The 19,790-nt window shown below is 43.4% G+C and overlaps 1 protein-coding gene across 1 annotated transcript in view; it reads left to right on the top strand.

The window, feature by feature from the left end:
- The window catches only part of vwa8 (von Willebrand factor A domain containing 8), a 97,232-nt gene that overhangs the window by 16,453 nt on the left and 60,989 nt on the right, over positions 1–19,790 (top strand). The window contains exons 11-21 of the mRNA XM_055870343.1: positions 727–861; positions 1,190–1,267; positions 2,642–2,802; positions 7,546–7,659; positions 13,824–13,992; positions 14,107–14,184; positions 14,262–14,377; positions 14,534–14,631; positions 14,784–14,890; positions 16,112–16,183; positions 17,066–17,142. Coding sequence (XP_055726318.1) covers positions 727–861; positions 1,190–1,267; positions 2,642–2,802; positions 7,546–7,659; positions 13,824–13,992; positions 14,107–14,184; positions 14,262–14,377; positions 14,534–14,631; positions 14,784–14,890; positions 16,112–16,183; positions 17,066–17,142 — 1,205 coding nt within the window. The remainder of the gene's footprint in view (positions 1–726; positions 862–1,189; positions 1,268–2,641; positions 2,803–7,545; positions 7,660–13,823; positions 13,993–14,106; positions 14,185–14,261; positions 14,378–14,533; positions 14,632–14,783; positions 14,891–16,111; positions 16,184–17,065; positions 17,143–19,790) is intronic.

Below are 19,790 nucleotides of genomic sequence, written 5' to 3'. Positions count from 1 at the left end.
ATGTAAGGCTATCTGTCCGCCAATTGAAGCTCAACAGAAGTTGGGTGATGCAACAGGACAACGACCCAAAACACAGAAGTAAATCAACAACAGAATGGCTTGAACAGAAGAAAATACGCCTTCCGGAATGGCCCAGTCAGAGTCCTGACCTCAACCCGATTGAGATGCTGTGGCATGACCTCAAGAGAGCGGTTCACACCAGACATCCCAAGAATATAATAAGAATATATAGGAATAGTCCAAAATTCCTCCTGACTGTTGTGCAGGTCTGATCCGCAACTACAGAAAACGTTTGGGTGATGTTATTGCTGCCAAAGGAGGGTCAACCAGTTATTAAATCCAAGGGTTCACATACTTTTCCCACCGTGCACGGTGAATGTTTACACGGTGTGTTCAATAAAAACATGAAAACGTATAATTGTTTGTGTGTTATTAGTTTAAGCAGACTGTTTGTCTATTGTTGTGACCTAGATGAAGATCAGATCAAATTTTATGACCAATTTATGCAGAAATCCAGATATTTCCAAAGGGTTACACATACTTTTTCTTGCCACTGTGTTTGTGTGTATATATATATCTATATCTCTCGGTATCTCTCAAATTCAGTATGCTTTAATGGCATGAATTACAAGGTCAGTGTTGCCAAAGCGAAGTTAAACACATAAAAATGATGAAAACAACATCGACATCAATAAGAATATTAGCTGTAATACTCTCTGATTACAGGTCCCAGCAGGCACCAAGGCACCCCGCCCCCCCAACAGTAACCCGGCGTTCATCAGCACACCGAGCCACGCCCAGCTCCTGGCTGAGATGGTGCAGTCACACCTAGTCAAAGACATGTGCCTTATAGGTGCTAAGGTACACACACACTGCTGCTATATACTATTTATTCACCTGCTTGACCAAGACACTACTTAATTTATATTTGTAAATACAGTCATTCTTGACATAGTACATTCATTATCTGTACTGTATATCCTATTGTGTCCACATCAGGCTATTACTCTGCATACTATACCTCTTCTATTACTTGTTATTTTTTACGTGACAAATATAAATTGATTGGATTGTTTTATTTGACACATGCACGCTAGCCTCTATCTAAGATGCTTAGTTACGTTTAATGTGTGATAGGTTTGCTTTTGCTACTTGGACAACATTATGACCAAGTCTTGTATGTTTTCAGGGTTGTGGCAAGTCAGTGGTTGCCAAAGAGTTTGCTGAGATGCTGGGTTACAACATGGAGCCTGTAATGCTCTATCAGGTAGGAATACAGTACCTCCCAGCTCTCCATTTGGAGGCTGTGTGCCTGTGTGCCTGTGTGTGCCTGTGTGTGCGTGTGTGCCTGTGTGTGCCTGTGTGTGTCTGTGTGTGTCTGTGTGTGCCTGTGTGTCTGTGTGTGCCTGTGTGTGTCTGTGTGTGTCTGTGCCTGTGTGTCTGTGTGTGCCTGTGTGCCTGTGTGTGTCTGTGTGTGTCTGTGTGTGCCTGTGTGTCTGTGTGTGTCTGTGTGCCTGTGTGTGTCTGTGTGTGCCTGTGTGTGCCTGTGTGTCTGTGTGCCTGTGTGTGCCTCTGTGTGCCTCTGTGTGTCTGTGTGTGTCTGTGTGTGCCTCTGTGTGTCTGTGTGTGTCTGTGTGTGCCTGTGTGTCTGTGTGTGTCTGTTTGTGCCTGTGTGTGTGCCTGTGTGTCTGTGTGTGCCTGTGTGTCTGTGTGTGCCTGTGTGTCTGTGTGTGCCTGTGTGTGCCTCTGTGTGTGTCTGTGTGTGTCTGTGTGTGCCTGTGTGTCTGTGTGTGCCTGTGTGTCTGTGTGTGCCTGTGTGCCTGTGTGTGCCTCTGTGTGTGTCTGTGTGTGCCTGTGTGCGCCTATGTGTGCCTCTGTGTGTGCCTGTGTGCCTGTGTGTGCCTCTGTGTGTGTCTGTGTGTGCCTGTGTGTGCCTGTGTGTGCCTCTGTGTGTGCCTGTGTGTCTTTGTGTGCCTCTGTGTGCCTCTGTGTGCCTCTGTGTGTGTCTGTGTGTGCATGTGTGTGCCTCTGTGTGTGCCTCTGTGTGTGCCTCTGTGTGTGCCTCTGTGTGTGTCTGTGTGTGCCTCTGTGTGTGCCTCTGTGTGTGTCTCTGTGTGTGTCTCTGTGTGTCTGTGTGCTGGAGAAAACAACCCCTTGGTTGAGGTTCAGAGCTGCATCACTGAGATGCCACATCTTCCTCTTGTCAAAAGACAACTGGATACATTATGTTCAATGGTCAGAAAATGGAGTGTTGATTGAATAAATGATTGTCATGCTTTATTCCACGTTGATGGACTTGATAACTGACTGAGAAAGAAGGATGTCTTTCTCAGACTACACACACACACACACACACACACATGCAGTTGTCCCTTCCATAGCAGACACATGGTAATGGGTCACTCATGGCTCTGTCCCAGGGGTTAATGTACTGTATTTCACAGGAGCACGTTCCTCACATAACTCACTGTGCTGTGTGCCATGTGTGTGAAAGCAAATGTTTTCTTAGTGAGAGAGAGAGATTGTGTGTGTTACAAACAGTATGTGGCTTATAGGTTGTCGGGATCTGTGTGTTTGTGAGACAGTGGCTATGATTACAACACATCTCATCTCTCTCTCTCTCTTTGTCACCTGTCTATAGGACATGACAGCAAGGGACCTGTTACAGCAGCGCTACACGTTAGCTAATGGAGACACAGCGTGGAGACCCTCTCCCCTGGTCACTGCTGCCCTGGAGGGCAAGCTACTGCTGCTGGACGGCATACACCGGGTTAACCTGGGAACCCTGTCTGTACTCTCCAGGTACATAGTCACTTACACGCAGTGGCAGGCACACACACACACACACCCACACACACATACACACACACACACACACACACACACACACACACACACACACACACACACACACACACACACACACACACACATGCAGACAGGAACACGTGCACACTCTCACATATAGCATATCATCTACTAATAGCATGTCTACTGTATTACAGCTTAATGGCCACTGTGACTGGTCCTAGATCAGTCATCTGCTAATATAGAGGTCTTCAACCTTTTCTTGTCTAGGGACCCCCTCCCAGGCAAACCGGTGAACCAGGGACCCCCATCATATGTTGACAAAAACGTTTTTTCATCAGGTGAATGATAATGGCAAGGAGAAGTAATCAACATTTTAAAAGGAATAGATTTGGTGGATAGTTTTTCATTATTTTGACCTCCCCACATTATAATTGGAAAAGCAGGTGTGAACTCAACATACCCTATTAGCTAGAAAGGTAACGCCAAACCAGGGTTTCCAGTAGGAAATTGTGGCTCTGAACATTTGACTGGCAGCATTTTAATTTACTGTACATTTGAGAAATGTATCGGAACCACATGCTTTGGGTGCGTAACCTGATTGGGTCGTCCACCCACGGTGCTCAGAATGACAGAAACCACATTCAGATTATGGTAGTTCATATTTACAGAACATGCAAGGGACCGCAACAATGTACCGAATTCTGATGCGCACTTTGAAGTAAGAATAACTGTCTACATTTCCTTTTCCTCAACTAACAAGACAAGTAACGAACAGCCAAATCACTAACCTATGTCTACTATCCCCCATAGAAGGAAAGTTGACATATTGTATTGGTCAGCTTGTGGAGAAAGAAACAGCCTATTCCTAACAGACTCTGGAACAGTTGTGGGATGGTTGAGCCCAAATGCATACGATCAGTAGGCCTAAGCTACATACAGATGTTTTTTTTAAAGCAATGAGTCTGATGCAACAGAACGTTTAGCTTAAAGTGTAAATAAACTATTATTTCTTCACATTATAAGAGCAGCCATGCGCATAAGGCGGTAGGCTACGTAATGGGAAAACACCATTGGGAAGAAAGAGGGGAGCTCTAATATGCAACAACTAGCATGGGTTGCTAATATGACTAGGATTGTGCCTTTGGCTGCTGGGCAATGAAATCATTTGATATAAAATAATTGCCCCACGGATATGGTCGAGTTTGGCTAGGCTACTTTGAAGTGAGGTAGGCATGTAGTAAAGCATTCAGGTTTCAAACAATGAAGTTTATGTTTTCAAAATGCATCCTGCCTCCAGCTCCTTGCAAAGTGGTGTGTGACTCGCTGATGGAGCCTGTCTTCTGTTGCCAATGTATTTGCTGTTTGAGTTGCTGTAGCATCAACTCTTGTGCTGTCTGACAGACTTTCTGCTCAAAGGCTCTGTATGCTGTAATTTAATTCCATAAAATTATGCAAATTCATCTGTAGACCGATAAGCATGACAAGTCAAATGTATTTACATCGACTGGTATTTCCATCAATGAATAGGCTAAAAAGAATTATTTTGCAATGGGATGTTTCTTCTCCTGGACAATTGGCCAGCTCAAATTTGATTTATCTACTTTTCAACAACAACAAAAATTTCAGCCAAAAGCTGGCTAATGGAAACCCTGCTCCAAACACATATTAGCTAAGAGCAGCTGTTTTAGCACGGTTAAAGGCCCAGTGCAGTCAAAAACATGATTTACCTGTGTTTTATATATACTGAGTTTACACATTAAGGACACCTGCCCTTTTTAAAAATGTATTTATTTAACCTTTATTTAACTAGGCAAGTCAGTTAAGAATAAATTCTTATTTACAATGACGGCCTATCGGGGAACAGTGCCTTGTTCAAGGGCAGATCAACTGATTTTTACCTTGTCAGCTCAGGGATTCAATCCAGCAACCTTTCGGTTACCGGCCCAACGCTCTAACCACCTGCCTCCCCTTTTCTTACCAGGTGTATCCAGGTGAAAGCTATGATCCCTTATTGATGTCACTTGTTAAATCCACTTTAGTCAGTGTAGATGAAGGGGAGTAGACAGGTTAAAGAAGGATTTTTAAGCCTTGAGACAATTGAGACATGGATTGTGTATGTGTACCATTCAGAGGGTGAATGGTCAAAATAAAATATTTAAGTGCCTTTGAACGGGGTATGGTAGAAGGTGCCAGGCGCACCGGTTTGTCTCAAGAACTGCAACGCTGCTGAGTTTTTCACACAACAGTTTTCCGTGTGTATCAAGAATGGTCCACCACCCAAAGGACATCCAGCCAACTTGACATAACTGTGGGAAGCATTGGAGTAAACATGGGCCAGCATCCCTGTGGAACGCTTTCAACTCCTAGTTTAGTACATGCCCCAACGATTTGAGGCTGTTCTAAGGGGGGAGGGTTGCAACTCAATATTAGTAAGATGTCCTTAATGTTTTGTGTCCTTAGTGTATATTTCCACACTGAGTTTGGAATAATACTGTGAAATTGAGAAAATTATGATAATGTCCTTTTATTGTAAGAACTGTTAGAAAAGACCGCCTGAAATTTCAGCCTATTTTGGTGGGATGGAGTTTTGGCCAGCCATGGTGACATCACCATGCGGTAAATTAGTTAATAGACCAATAAGAAAGACAGTTCCAAACCTCTCTGCCAATAACAGCACATTTTCAGTTTCCTCCTCCCAACTCAGACAATCCCAGTCAGTCCTAGCAAAATTTTTGCTTGAGAAATTGCTCTTTGCTAAGAAGCAATTGTTGTTGCTTTTTGACCATTTTCATGAAAAACAATCACAATAAGGTACTTAATTGTTACCCAATAAATGATTTGATATTGAACTAAAAACAGCTGCGTTGGACCATTTTTAAATAAAGGTTAGTCAAGTGGCCAAAATGTATGTAACGCTTTATTTAGATAGTCCATCTGTAGATTCTCTGCAGACGTTCAGTTACATTTCAACTATCTACTAATCCTGGCCCTAGCCCTAACCTTAGCCTTTATCCTAACCCCAACCTTAGCCTTTATCCTAACCCCAACCTTAACCTTTATCCTAACCCCAACCTTAACCTTTATCCTAACCCCAACCTTAACCTTTATCCTAACCCCAACCTTAACCTTTATCCTTACCCCAACCTTTATCCTAACCCCAACCTTAACCTTTATCCTAACCCCAACCTTAGCCTTTATCCTAACCCCAACCTTAGCCTTTATCCTAACCCCAACCTTAACATTTATCCTAACCCCAACCTTTATCCTAACCCCAACCTTAACCTTTATCCTAACCCCAACCTTAACCTTTATCCTAACCCCAACCTTAACCTTTATCCTAACCCCACCCTTAACCTTTATCCTAACCCCAACCTTGACCTTTATCCTAACCCCAACCTTGACCTTTATCCTAACCCCAACCTTAACCTTTATCCTAACCCCACCCTTAAACTTTATCCTAACCCCAACCTTGACCTTTATCCTAACCCCAACCTTGACCTTTATCCTAACCCCAACCTTAGCCTTTTTTCCAACCCCAACCCCACCCTTAACCTTTATCCTAACCCCAACCTTGACCTTTATCCTAACCCCAACCTTGACCTTTATCCTAACCCCAACCTTGACCTTTATCCTAACCCCAACCTTAGCCTTTATTCTAACCCCAACCTTTATCCTAACCCCACCCTTAACCTTTATCCTAACCCCAACCTTAACCTTTATCCTAACCCAAAACTTAACCCTTAAGTTTACCGTATGCTGCCCAGTCAAAACAGTTTGAGCATATAGTATGTTATTTTGTGATGTTTTGTTAGTTTTGGTGTTTTGCAAGGTTTTTTCTCCGGCTCTTCCAGGACACACATTTTTTTGGCCCCTTCGTTGGTGATTTGTAGGGACTATAAAAAAAATACTGCACCAAACATCTTAGTTAGATGTAAAATTGCACGACTAAGACCTCTGCAAAAATGTCTAAATTAATGACAGATGTGATGACATTTATCTTAGATTGATTCTGACTATTTTGAGGAAGTGTTTTTGTGTTAATGCCTACGCCTAGCTGAGTTCTGCTAAAAGCAAACCCGAACCTATGTATGCGGACGCCTTTACCCTAGCCCTAACTCTAACCTTAACCCTTATCCTAGCCCTAACCTTAACCCTAACTCTAGCCCTAACTCTAACCTTAACCCTAATCCTTATGCAAACCCTAACTGTAACCTTAGCAAGCAGTTGCTTATCAACAAATAGTTTGTTTAGAGTATCTACAGATGGACTTTCCAAATAAAGTGTGACCAAAATGAATGTCCAAGTCAAGAAAGCTTACCAGCAGCCAGGGGGATTTGCAGCAGGTGCTGTTTCAAAGCCTATGTCAGATACTCCAGGGAGTGTAAATTACTCAATATTTGAGAAATATAGTTGACATCATTATAAAGATATTCTCCTCTTTTCTTTTCTACTGTGGATGTGTTGTTGCTAGCGATATTCATAAAAACGTTGGGGGGAAAAATGCACAAATTGTTATAAATATTATTTTTATTTTCTGGGGGTCCGCGTGTCCTCGGTTGAATACCCATGCACTAATACTATGTCTACTGTATTACAGGTTACTGGTCACTGACTGGTCCTAGATCAGTCATCCATTAATGCTATATCTAGTTTGTCCAATGTGTTACAGGTTACTGGCCACTGTGACTGGTCCTGTATCAATCACCTACTAATACTATGTCTACTGTAATGTAGGTTACTCCATGACAGAGAGCTGTCTCTGTATGACGGGTCCAGACTGCTGAGGTGGGACAGATACCAGGCACTCAAGGAAGAGCTACAGCTTACAGACGAACAGCTACACGAAAGGTACACACACATACACGCAAGTAGGAACACATATTCCGAGGCATGTATGTTCGCTAGAGCTGGTGCCAAAGTGTCACACCAGTGCTGCCCTGGGGAGCAACCTGTTCACCCATTATCTCCAGCTATGCAACTTCCTGTTTGCCAGTCTGTGGCATCATTTTGTGTGCTGCGTTTTTGGCCAGGTCTCTTGCAAAATAGATTTGTAATGAGTCTAACCTGGTAAAATAAATAAATCAAATAATAACTGCCGTTTCTCTTTCGATCTCCCTGTGGCAGCCTGGTCTCATAGATTAGACGTAACATAGTAAAAGTAAATCCAGGACACTCAAATTAGTACGATATGTTTCGTTTGGTATGGTTACATAAGACAGATGGGTACTTAAGGCAAAAAGGAAAGGAGGGTGGATGGGTGGGTTTATAACGCGAACGTGTGCTTGTTTTTGTTTCCAATGACTCATTCTTACCTGTTTCCTTTCATTAAGGTGAACCCAGTGGTTGCGTTTTCGAATCTCATTACGGACAACTTTTGCATTTGAGCTAATTAGCAACTTTTCAACTACACTGAACAAAAATATAAACGCAACATGTAAAGTGTTGGTCCCATGTTTCATGAGCTGAAATAAAAGATCCCAGAAATGTTCCATACCCACAAAATCTTATTTCTCTAAAATTGTGGACACAAATTTGTTTTCGTCCCTGTTAGTAAGCATTTCAAGTGTGGCATTTCAAAATACTGATTAAACAGCATGATCATTACACAGGTGCACCTTGTGCTGAGCACAATAAAATGCCACCGCAGACCACGTGTGACCACGCCAGACCAGGACTTCCACATCTGGCTTCTTCACCTGCAGGATTGTCTGAGACCAGCCAAATGGACAGCTGATGAAACTGTGGGTTTGCATAACCAAAGAATTTCTGCACAAACTATCAGAAACTGTCTCAGGGATGCTCATCTGCGAGCTCCTCACCAGGGTGTTGACCTGACTGCAGTTTGGTGTGGTAACCGACTTTAGTTGACAACTGCTCACCTTCGATGGCCACTGGCAAGCTGGAGAAGTGTGCTCTTCACAGATGAATCCCGGTTTCATCTGTACTGGGCAGATAGCAGACAGCGTGTATGGCGTTGTGTGGGCGAGCGGTTTGCTGATGTCAACATTGTGAACAGAGTGCCCCTTGGATGTGGTGGTGTTATGGTATGGGCAGGCATAAGCTACAGACAACCAACACAATTGCATTTTATCGATGGCAATTTGAATGGACAGAGATACCGTGACGAGATCCTGAGGCCCATTGTCGTGCCATTCATCCGCCACCATCACCTCATGTTTCAGCATGATAATATATGGCCCCATGTTGCAAGGATCTGTGCACAATTCCTGGAAGCTGAAAATGTCCCAGTTCTTCCATGGACTTCATACTTACCAGACATATCACCCATTGAGAATGTTTGGGATGCACTGGATTGACGATTTCCACCAATATACAGCAACTTCGCAAAGCCATTGAAAAGGTGTGGGACAACATTCCACAGGCCACAATCAACAGCCTGATCAACTCTATGCAAAGGAGATGTGTCGCGCTGCATGAGGCAAATGGTGGTCATGCCAGATACTGACCGGTTTTCTGATCCACGCCCCCAAATATTTTTAAAGGTATCAGTCACCAATAGATGCATATCTGTATTCTTATCCATAGATTAGGGCCTAATTTATTTATTTAAATTGGCTGATTTCCTTATATGAACTGTAACTCAGTAAATACTTTGAAGTTGTTGCATGTTGCGTTTATATTGTTGTTCAGTGTACTTACTAGCATGTTAGCTCACCCTAACCTTAACCCTTTCAGCTAACCCTGCTCCTAACCCTAAGCTTAACCTAACTTTTAACCCTAACCCCTAGCCTTGCTAACATTAGTGTTAGCCACCTATCCAACATTAGCCACAATAAATTGGAATTTGTACATTTGCAAATATGTAACATATTGTACGTTTTTGAAATTTGTAATGTATAGTGCCTTCAGAAAGTATTCACACCCCTTGATTCTTTCCAAATGTTCTTGTGTTACAGCCTGAATTTAAAATTGATAACATTGAGATGTGTCTCTGACCTAACACAATCCCCCATAATGTCAAAGTGGAATTATGTTTTTAGAAATCTTTACTACTTGATTAAAAATGAAAAGCTGAAATGTCTTGAATCAATAAGTATTGAACTCCTATGTTATGTCAAGCAGGTAGCCTAGCGGTTAGAGCGTTGGGCCAAAGTTTGGTGGATCGAATCCCCGAGCTGACAAGGTAAATCTCTGTCGTTCTGCTCCTGAACAAGGCAGTTAACCCACTGTTCCTAGGCCGTCATTGTAAATAAGAATTTGTTCTTAACTCACTTGCCTAGTTAAATAAAGGTTAAATAAAATAAAAAAATAAGTTGCATGGACTCACTCTGTGTGCAATAATAGTGTCTAACCTTAGTTTTTTTTGGCTACCTCATGTCTGTACCCCACACATTCAATTATCTGTAAAGTCCCTCAGTCGAGCACGGAATTTCAAATATAGATTCAACCACAAAGACTAGGGAGGTTTTCCAATGCCTCGCAAAGAAGGGTAGATGGGTAAAAAAAAAAAAGCAGACATTGAATATCCCTTTAAGCATGGTGACGTTATTAATTACACTTTGGATGGTGTATCAATACACCGTCAGTACAAAGATACTGGCGTCCTTCCTAACTCAGTTTCCGAAGAGGAATGGAAACCGCTCAGGAATTTCACAATGAGGCCAATGGTGAATTTAAAACAGTTAAGAGTTTAATGGCTGTGATAAGAGAGAACTGAGGATGGATCAACAACATTGTAGTTACTCCACAATACTAACCAAAATTGCAGAGTGTAAAGAAGGAAGCCTGTACATAATAAAAAATAATCCAAAACATGCATCCTGTTTGCAATAAGGCACCTAAGTAAAACTGAACAAACAAATTGGCAAAGAAATGAACGTTATGCATTAGGTTTAGGGCAAAACCAATCACAGCTGTAATTGCTGCCAAAGGTGATTCTAACATGTATTGACTCGGGTGTGAATACTTATGTAAATTAGATATTTCTGTATTTCATTTTAAATAAATTGCAAAAATGTCTAAAAACATGTTTCTACTTTGTCATTATGGGGTTTTGTGTAAAGATGGGTGAGAAAAAAACACATTTTATCCATTTTGAATTCAGGCTGTAACACAACAAAATGTGGAATAAGTCAAGGGGTATGAATACTTTCTGAAGGGACTGTATCGTACAAATTGCAATTTGTAACATATTATACGAAATGGATGATGGACATCCACAAATTACTACATATCATACGAAACATAACATGACAGTGTGTCACGAATTTATGTACAGAATAATATGAAATGCTCTGAGACCAGGTTGCCTGTGGAGATGGCAGTTCTGCTTGTAATGTGTTGTGATGGTGGCTGTATGTGTGTGATGAAGGGATACATCACCCTATCATGTTAATTAGCGTGCCATCCATTTAGATATTACAGTGTGTGTGTGTGTGTGTGCAATTTTTTATTTTATTTTACAATGACTCATCCTTCCTGTGGTTAGTCATTCAATAATACCTCCTCTCAGGTGTCATACCACACACACAGACTTTCAGGTGTCAGACAGAACAGTGAAGTTATGGGCTGTGTAATGTCGGGTGTTGATTAAGCCTCATTATTAACCCTACGAGGTTCGGAGTCTGCTGGTTTTCTGTTCTACCTGATCATTAATTGCACACCTGGTATGCCAGGTGTAAATCAGTCCCCGATTAGAGGGGCACAATTTAAAAAATGCGGTGGAACTGAATTTGAGGTCCAGAGTTGAGTTTGAGGGGTCTAGGGACATGAGCTATGAGTTACGGTTTGACAGACACACACACACACACACACACACACACACACACACACCACTGACACACACCTCAGGACGTGACCTTGCAGCCAGAGGCAGGTAAGTCAGTAGACAGTGTAGCAGTGGAGGCTGCTGAGGGGCGGATGGCTCATAATAATGACTTGAACAGAGCGAATGGAATGGCATCAAACACATGGAAACCATTCCTCTAGTTCCACTCCAGCCATTACCACGAGCCCATCCTCCCAAATTAAGGTCCCACCAACCTCCTGTGCAGTGTAGTATTTAAATATCTGTGTTAGCGTCAGAAGTGAAAACCCTGACAATGACTGCTTTCATCTCCACCACCATAACAGGAAATTAGTAGGAGAGAAGGAGGAGGGATTAAAAGAGAGAGAGAAAGAGAGCGGGGGAGAGATATAGAGGAATAGAACTAGGATAGAGGAATGTGGTGGAGAGAGGGGGCGGGGGAGAGATATAGAGGAATAGAACTAGGATAGAGGAATGTGGTGGAGAGAGGGGGAGGGAGAGAGAGCGGGGGAGAGATATAGAGGAATAGAACTAGGATAGAGGAATGTGGTGGAGAGAGGGGGAGGGAGAGAGAGCGGGGGAGAGATATAGAGGAATAGAACTAGGATAGAGGAATGTGGTGGAGAGAGGGGGAGGGAGAGAGAGCGGGGGAGAGATATAGAGGAATAGAACGAGGATAGAGGAATGTGGTGGAGAGGGGGATATTTTTGACAGTGTTTGTCTGCTGACTTTTGGCAGGACAACTGTTTCTGTTTATCTGCCTTTCACCCTCTCATTTAACTCTGTATTGTTTCCACCTTCTCTTCCTTATCACAAATGTCCGATTTTACATCATCCAACAGACAACATTTAACCATAGGAACTATGTGATAGAATGACTACAATTTCTCCGTAAATGTTCCCTTTAATAGGTTTCTTCTCCAGATAGAAATGTAGTCCATCGGTCGGGATTCAGGGTTGTTTCGTTGGGAATTTGAGTGAACAAAATGTGTGTGCTTTTGCGTGTGTTTGTGTGTGTGTGTTTGAGCTCCACCTAGGCTGGCAGGAAGGATGTTTGTGGTAGAGCGTCTGGGCTGAAATTAAATCACTTCCCCTTTGTTTTTGCGGCTCAGACGTGTGTGTGTGTGCGTGCGTGCGTGCGTCCTGAGTTTCCCGCGGCTCACACTCTTGATGTGATTCCACCCAGGACTCTGGGCCAGGGCCACTATACAGTTACAGTATGTGTAGTAACACTAAAGTTACCATAATTGCAGACAGAGTCACTACTACAGTACTCTTACTATTGCTACGGTACTATTGCTACAGTACTATTACTATTACCACAGTACTATTACTACAGTACTATTACTATCGCCACAGTGCTATTACTACAGTATTACCACTACGGTACTATCACTATTACTACACTACTATTACTACAGTACTATTACTACAGTACTGTTACCACAGTACTATTACTATTACTTCAGTACTGTTGCTATTACCACAGTACTATTACTACAGCACTATTACTACAGTATTATTACTATTACTACAGTACTATTACTACAGTGCTACTACTATTACCGCTGTACTATTACTGCAGTACTATTACTACAGCGCTATTACTGCAGTACTATTACTGCAGTACTATTACTATTACTGCAGTACTATTACTACAGTGCTATTACTATTACCGCTGTACTATTACTGCAGTACTATTACTACAGCGCTATTACTGCAGTACTATTACTGCAGTACTATTACTATTACTGCAGTACTATTACTACAGTGCTATTACTATTACCGCTGTACTATTACTGCAGTACTATTACTACAGCGCTATTACTGCAGTACTATTACTGCAGTACTATTACTATTACTGCAGTACTATTACTACAGTGCTATTACTATTACCGCTGTACTATTACTGCAGTACTATTACTACAGCGCTATTACTGCAGTACTATTACTGCAGTACTATTACTATTACTGCAGTACTATTACTACAGCGCTATTACTGCAGTACTATTACTGCAGTACTATTACTATTACTGCAGTACTATTACTACAGTGCTATTACTACTACTGCAGTACTATTACTACAGTACTATATGACCTGTGGTTTTTACTGACTACATACCTTGACTAAGGAAAACCCCTTGCTATAAAATAGTACTGTAAACAAGTATTTCTGGACAACAAAAAAATGTATATGTCGTGATTCACACTCGGTACAAGCTCTAAAATGTGTGTGTGTTTCCAGGTCCATCTTCCCCGTCCACCCTTCGTTTCGTGTGTTGGCCCTGGCAGAGCCCCCTGTGGCGGGCAGCAGTGGTCAGCAGTGGTTGGGTCCTGAACTACTCACCATGTTCATGTTCCACAACATCCAGCCTCTGGCACGGGCACAGGAGACCAGGCTCATACAGTGCTTGGTGAGACACACGCACGCACGCACACACACACACACCATATTGATTCAGTCATCTGTTTCCTTCATATCATCCTCCATTTATTCTCTCTCTTTGTCTCTATTTCTTTCTCTCCAGACTCCCAACGTTCCGAAGGAAGCAGTGGAGCAGCTCCTCCACCTCACACACAACCTCCGACAGACCAACGACCCTACTGTAAGTGTGCGTGTGTGTGTGCGTGCGTGCGTGCGTGCTAGTGAGTATGTGTACTAAACTGCCTGCTGTGTGTCCAGGCCCAGTCTCTAGCGTCGTCCCTGTCCACCAGACAGCTGTTGAGGATCTGTCGTCGTCTCTCTCAGTATCCAGAGGAGAGCATCGCTCACGCTGTCAACAAAGCATGTCTGTCCAGGTACACAGAAGTGCACGCACACACACACACACACGGACTGATTTGTTAGACAAATGTTGATTGAACTATTCCTTGAACTGTACGTTGCTTGGGATTAAATTGTCTGATTTAATAACCTTGTTATAATTTGCAATAATATGCTTTATGTTTGATTAGGTTTCTACCCAGCCTGGCTCGTTCCTCTCTACAGAAGGGCCTGGCTAACTGCTCTATACAGGACACACAGCCTGATGCTGAGGCACATGAGCACAGCTGTAAGACACACACACACACACACACACACACACACACACACACACACACACACACACACACACACACACACACACACACACACACACACCACACACACCACACACACAAACATGTATAATCTATTTCACCCCTCCCCCCTCTCTCCATCCAGGCACTGTAAAGGATGGTGTGTTGACCATAGGCAGCGTGTCAGCTCCCGTCTATAATGCTGGGGAGAAGATGAAGGTGCCTGACGTGCTCTTCTACGACAACGCACAAGTAATGGCCTCCACACACACACACAAACACTGATTGTAGTTGTATCAAGCCCCTGGACTGAGGGGTGCTGACTCCTCTCTAGAATACTGAGTGGGACTGCCCCAGATCTATCCATCTCTCTCTCCTTCCCGTCTATCTTTTTTTCATGCTCCCCCACACTTTTCTCTCGCTCTCTCGCTCTCGCTCTCTCTCTCTCCTCTCTAGCTCTTTGTCGGTTCTCTCTCGCTCTCTCTCTCTCTCTCCTCTCTAGCTCTTTGTCACTTCTCTCTCTCTCTCTCCTCTAGCTCTTTGTCGGTTCTCTCTCGCTCTCTCTCTCTCTCTCATCTCTAGCTCTTTGTCGGTTCTCTCTCTCTACCTCTCTAACTCTTTGTCGGTTCTCTCTCCCTCTCCCTCTCTCTCTCCTCTCTAGCTCTTTGTCGGTTCTCTCTCTCTCCTCTCTAGCTCTTTGTCGGTTCTCTCTCCCTCTCCCTCTCTCTCTCCTCTCTAGCTCTTTGTCGGTTCTCTCTCACTCTCCCTCTCTCTCTCTCCTCTCTCTCTCTCTAGCTCTTTGTCGGTTCCCTTTCTCTCTCTCCTCTCTAGCTCTTTGTCGGTTCTCTCTCCCTCTCCCTCTCTCTCTCCTCTCTAGCTCTTTGTCTGTTCTCTCTCACTCTCCCTCTCTCTCTCTCCTCTCTCTCTCTCTAGCTCTTTGTCGGTTCCCTTTCTCTCTCTCTCTCTAGCTCTTTGTCGGTTCCCTTTCTCTCTCTCCTCTAGCTCTTTGTCGGTTCTCTCTCATGTCTCTGTCGCGTCTCTTTCTTGCTCTTGCTCTATATCTGTCTTTCATCCCTCTCACGCCTCCTTCTCTCTCACTCCCTCCTTTCTCTCATTCCCTCCTTACTTTTCAGCGCCGAGAAAGAGTGAGCTAGAGAGAGGGATGGAAAGAAGAGGGTGAGAGATGATGTTCCTGCCTGCCCCACTTCTGAAGAACCTGCTCTCTGTCCTTTTTTGAGAGTAGAAAGGGAGAGAGGAGTAGAGGGGATGGAGATTGAGGGAAAGCAGTGTTTAAATGAGGCCAGTTCGTTGGACACCTCACCCCTACTACCTAGTGTCTTGAACTGTCAATCAAACTACTGAACACCTCACCCCTACTAATGTCTTGAACTGTCAATCAAACTACTAAACAAATGTAACATAATTTACCCTGGATTCATTCTAAACTTAAACTGTCTTTCTCTCCCTCTACAGCATATGATGGTGATGGAGGACATGCTGAAAGACTTCCTGCTGGGAGAGCACCTCCTATTGGTAGGAAATCAGGTGAGTTACAGGGCCAAAGACCAATCACAGCTTTTGCATGATTGAAATGGCCATTTAAAAATGGCTTTGGCTGCAATCCAAAGAGAGCAGTTGGCTCCTGACCCATCATTAGGGAACCACTTTATTGAGGGATCAATTAAAACCAATCGATAGCCATAGCCAAACTCAGTTAGGTCCATTGACAGCCGTGAAGAGAACTGCATAGAGTTGCATATAGAGAGATCTTAATACAGTGCTGGGCCTGTATTTGAAAGGTATGCCCTGTCTGGGTAATCTCATTCATTATGATCTGAAGGATAAACTGATCTTAAATCAACATTCCTACTCTGAAACTGTTTTGATCACAGGTCACTGTGAAGTAGGTCACAGTAGACAGCTGTGGGTGACTGATTATAGGGACTTTATGACCCAGTCTCTGTCTGTCCCCATGGGCCATCCATCCTCCACCCTTCAGCTCTGTCAGCATGGACACTCCGTCCGCCGCCCACACTCCCTCCGTAGTGGACATCATGTGCCCTCTGAAGGGCCCTAGGGTGTTAGGGGAGGGAGGGAAGGAGTGGGCGAGCTTTGGGAATAGAGCCGTCTCACAGGCACACAGCACACGCTCTGGGCCTCAACAGATATTTTAGACATGTTGGAGTCAACTGCAAGACTGATGGTTAGGAGTTGTGACAGGGATGTTCTTTAACAATAACTGGATGTGAAATACTCCTCTTTAGATGAGTTCCCTTGGAAGTGTGTGAAGAGAAATTAACTCAGTCCTGTATTAAGAATGATGAAACGTACATTATTTCGGGCACTTTATACATGAAATATGTGTTGACTTTATTGCGTTAATATTATACTGTATATTGAATACAATATTTGTGTGCTTACTCACAGGGAGTGGGAAAGAATAAGATTGTGGACAGGTTCCTCCATCTTCTCAACAGGCCCAGGGAATACCTGCAGCTCCACAGGTGAGAGGTTGAAGGTCAGAGTGTGTGTACCTGCGTGTGTTTGGCGGGGGGTACAATGACCACATCCCACTATCCAGGATTGTTTTCGAGTGTGGGTATATTCTTGCCATCTGTAAACTGCATCCCTTTTCTTTTTTTCTTTTTTTTCTTCTTTTTTTTCTTAGATTTTATCCCCTTTTTCTCCCCAATTTTCATGGTATCCAATCGCTAGTAATTACTATCTTGTCTCATCGCTACAACTCCCGTACGGGCTCGGGAGAGACGAAGGTCGAAAGCTATGCGTCCTCCGAAGCACAACCCAACCAAGCCGCACTGCTTCTTTAACACAGCGCGCCTCCAACCCGGAAGCCAGCCGCACCAATGTGTCGGAGGAAACACCGTGCACCTGGCCCCCTTGGTTAGCGCGCACTGCGCCCGGCCCGCCACAGGAGTCGCTGGAGCGCGATGAGACAAGGAAATCCCTACCGGCCAAACCCTCCCTAACCCGGACGACGCTGGCCCAATTGTGCGTCGCCCCACGGACCTCCCGGTCGCGGCCGGTTGCGACAGAGCCTGGGGGCGAACCCAGAGACTCTGGTGGCGCAGTTAGCACTGCGATGCAGTGCCCTAGACCACTGCGCCACCCGGGAAGCCCCTTTTCTAATGGACCATCATGGAGTTTTAGCTGACACACATGTGGTCGTGTTATGTCAAATTGAGTGCATTTGCGCACAATTGAATCACCCAACATTTCAATTTTTAGCATAACAACCAGGCAAATAAGATTCTCATCCTAAATAGCGGGAGTGTTTTCCACAGCTAAATACGACTTGTCTTGTATATGTGACAAACAAGTCATTTATGTATTTTTAACAACCCGAGAAAAGGGTATCTGTGAAAAGCAGAGTGTGGGTAGCACTCTCTGTCGCTGCTCTCCCTTGGCTCTGCCTCTATCTGAGGGTGTTACAGACTATTTTGGTCCCGGAGAAATCAGGACAGCAGTGTTCAGGCCAAGGGGACTACAATAGAGCTGTTAGATAGAACACACACCTATAGGTCTTTCTCTTTTTTCCCCCTTTCTTAAAAAAAAAATATTTACATTTTTTTCCTTTTTTTATTTTCACTACAGATACAAACATATACATATGAACCACAGCTTACAGACCCATACAAACAAAAACTACATCTCATCTGCCCAGACTCGCATGCTCACATTCCTAGTGCCAACATTCTTTTTTGCCACAATCATTCGATTTTTCCATTTTGTTAATGATGACGGATTGTTTGATTTCCACGTTTTAGTATATATTTTTTCAACATGAGAAGAGAATCGTCCACCCAATTGAGTATCTCCCTACACCCCCATATGCCATGTCTTGAAATATGCAGACAGACGGATTAAACGTCAGTTTACATTGTAATACTTCTGACTGCCAACTTCCGAGCTTTGCCCATAACTTATTCGTTTTGCACTTAAGACATGACTCTGCCGTTATGCTGTAGAATTTGTGATTTAAAAAAATCTTGTATAAGAAATGCTATACAGTGCATTTGGAAAGTATTCAGACCCCTTCACTTACCACATTTTGTTACGTTACAACCTCCAATTCTAAGGAATTGTCAGTAGAGCACCGAGACAGAATTGTGTCGAGGCACAGATCTGGGGAAGGGTACCAAAACATTTCTGCAGCATTGAGTTCCCCTGTAGAGATGGGAGAACCTTCCAGAGGGACAACCATCTCTGCAGCACTCCACCAATCAGGCCTTTATGGTTGTATGGCTTGGAGTTGATGAAACCTGCTCCAGAGCGCTCAGGACCTCAGACTGCGGCAAAGGTTCACTTTCCAACAGGACAACGACCCTAAGCACACAGCCAAGACAACGCAGGAGTGGCTTCGGGACGGCTTTAAATGTCCTTGAGTGGCCCAGCCAGAGTCCGGACTTGAACCCGATCAAACATCTCTGAAGAGACCTGAAAATAGCTGTGCAGCAATGCTCCCCATCTAACCTGACAGAGCTTGAGAGGATCTGCAGAGAAGAATGGGAGAAACTCCCCAAATACAGGTGTGCCAAGCTTGTAACGTCATACCCAAGGAGACTCGAGGCTGTAACCACTGCCAAAGGGGCTTCAACAAAGTACTGAGTAAAGGGTCTGAATAGTTATGTAAATGTGATATTTCAGTTTTTTATTCTTAATACATTTGCAAAAAATTCGAAAAACCTGTTTTTAATTCGTCATTATGGGGTATTGTGTGTAGATTGAGGGAAGAAACTATTGAATCCATTTTAGAATAAGTTTGTAACTTGGAAAAAGTCAAGGGGTCTGAATACTTTCCGAATGCACTGTTTATGCTGGATTAAGTGTACATTTTAAGTGTACATTAGTTATGCTCTCCCTCCGTGTGCCAACATCAGTTCTTTTTAAGTTTTGGTTCAAATATGTAAATGTTTTTTCTAAGAGATTGGAAGCTGGATAGGCTCTCTGCAAGGTTTTGTATATCTTCCCTATCAAATGAAAGATTGTTTCAGAAGGTTGCTTTTTAGGGAGTGATATTGTTTCTTGTAGAATCCGTTTAATTTTCATCCATATTGTTATAGTGCTCTTACCGAGGAAGTTGTAAATGTTCTTAGCTTTATCCTTTGACAATAGACACGTAAAAAGACTTTGG

Source organism: Salvelinus fontinalis, chromosome 19 (genome assembly GCF_029448725.1).
Source record: "Salvelinus fontinalis isolate EN_2023a chromosome 19, ASM2944872v1, whole genome shotgun sequence".
Lineage (NCBI taxonomy): Eukaryota > Metazoa > Chordata > Actinopteri > Salmoniformes > Salmonidae > Salvelinus > Salvelinus fontinalis.
The sequence above is the reverse complement of the archived record's forward strand: the minus strand, read 5'-3'. Positions and strand labels throughout refer to the sequence as shown.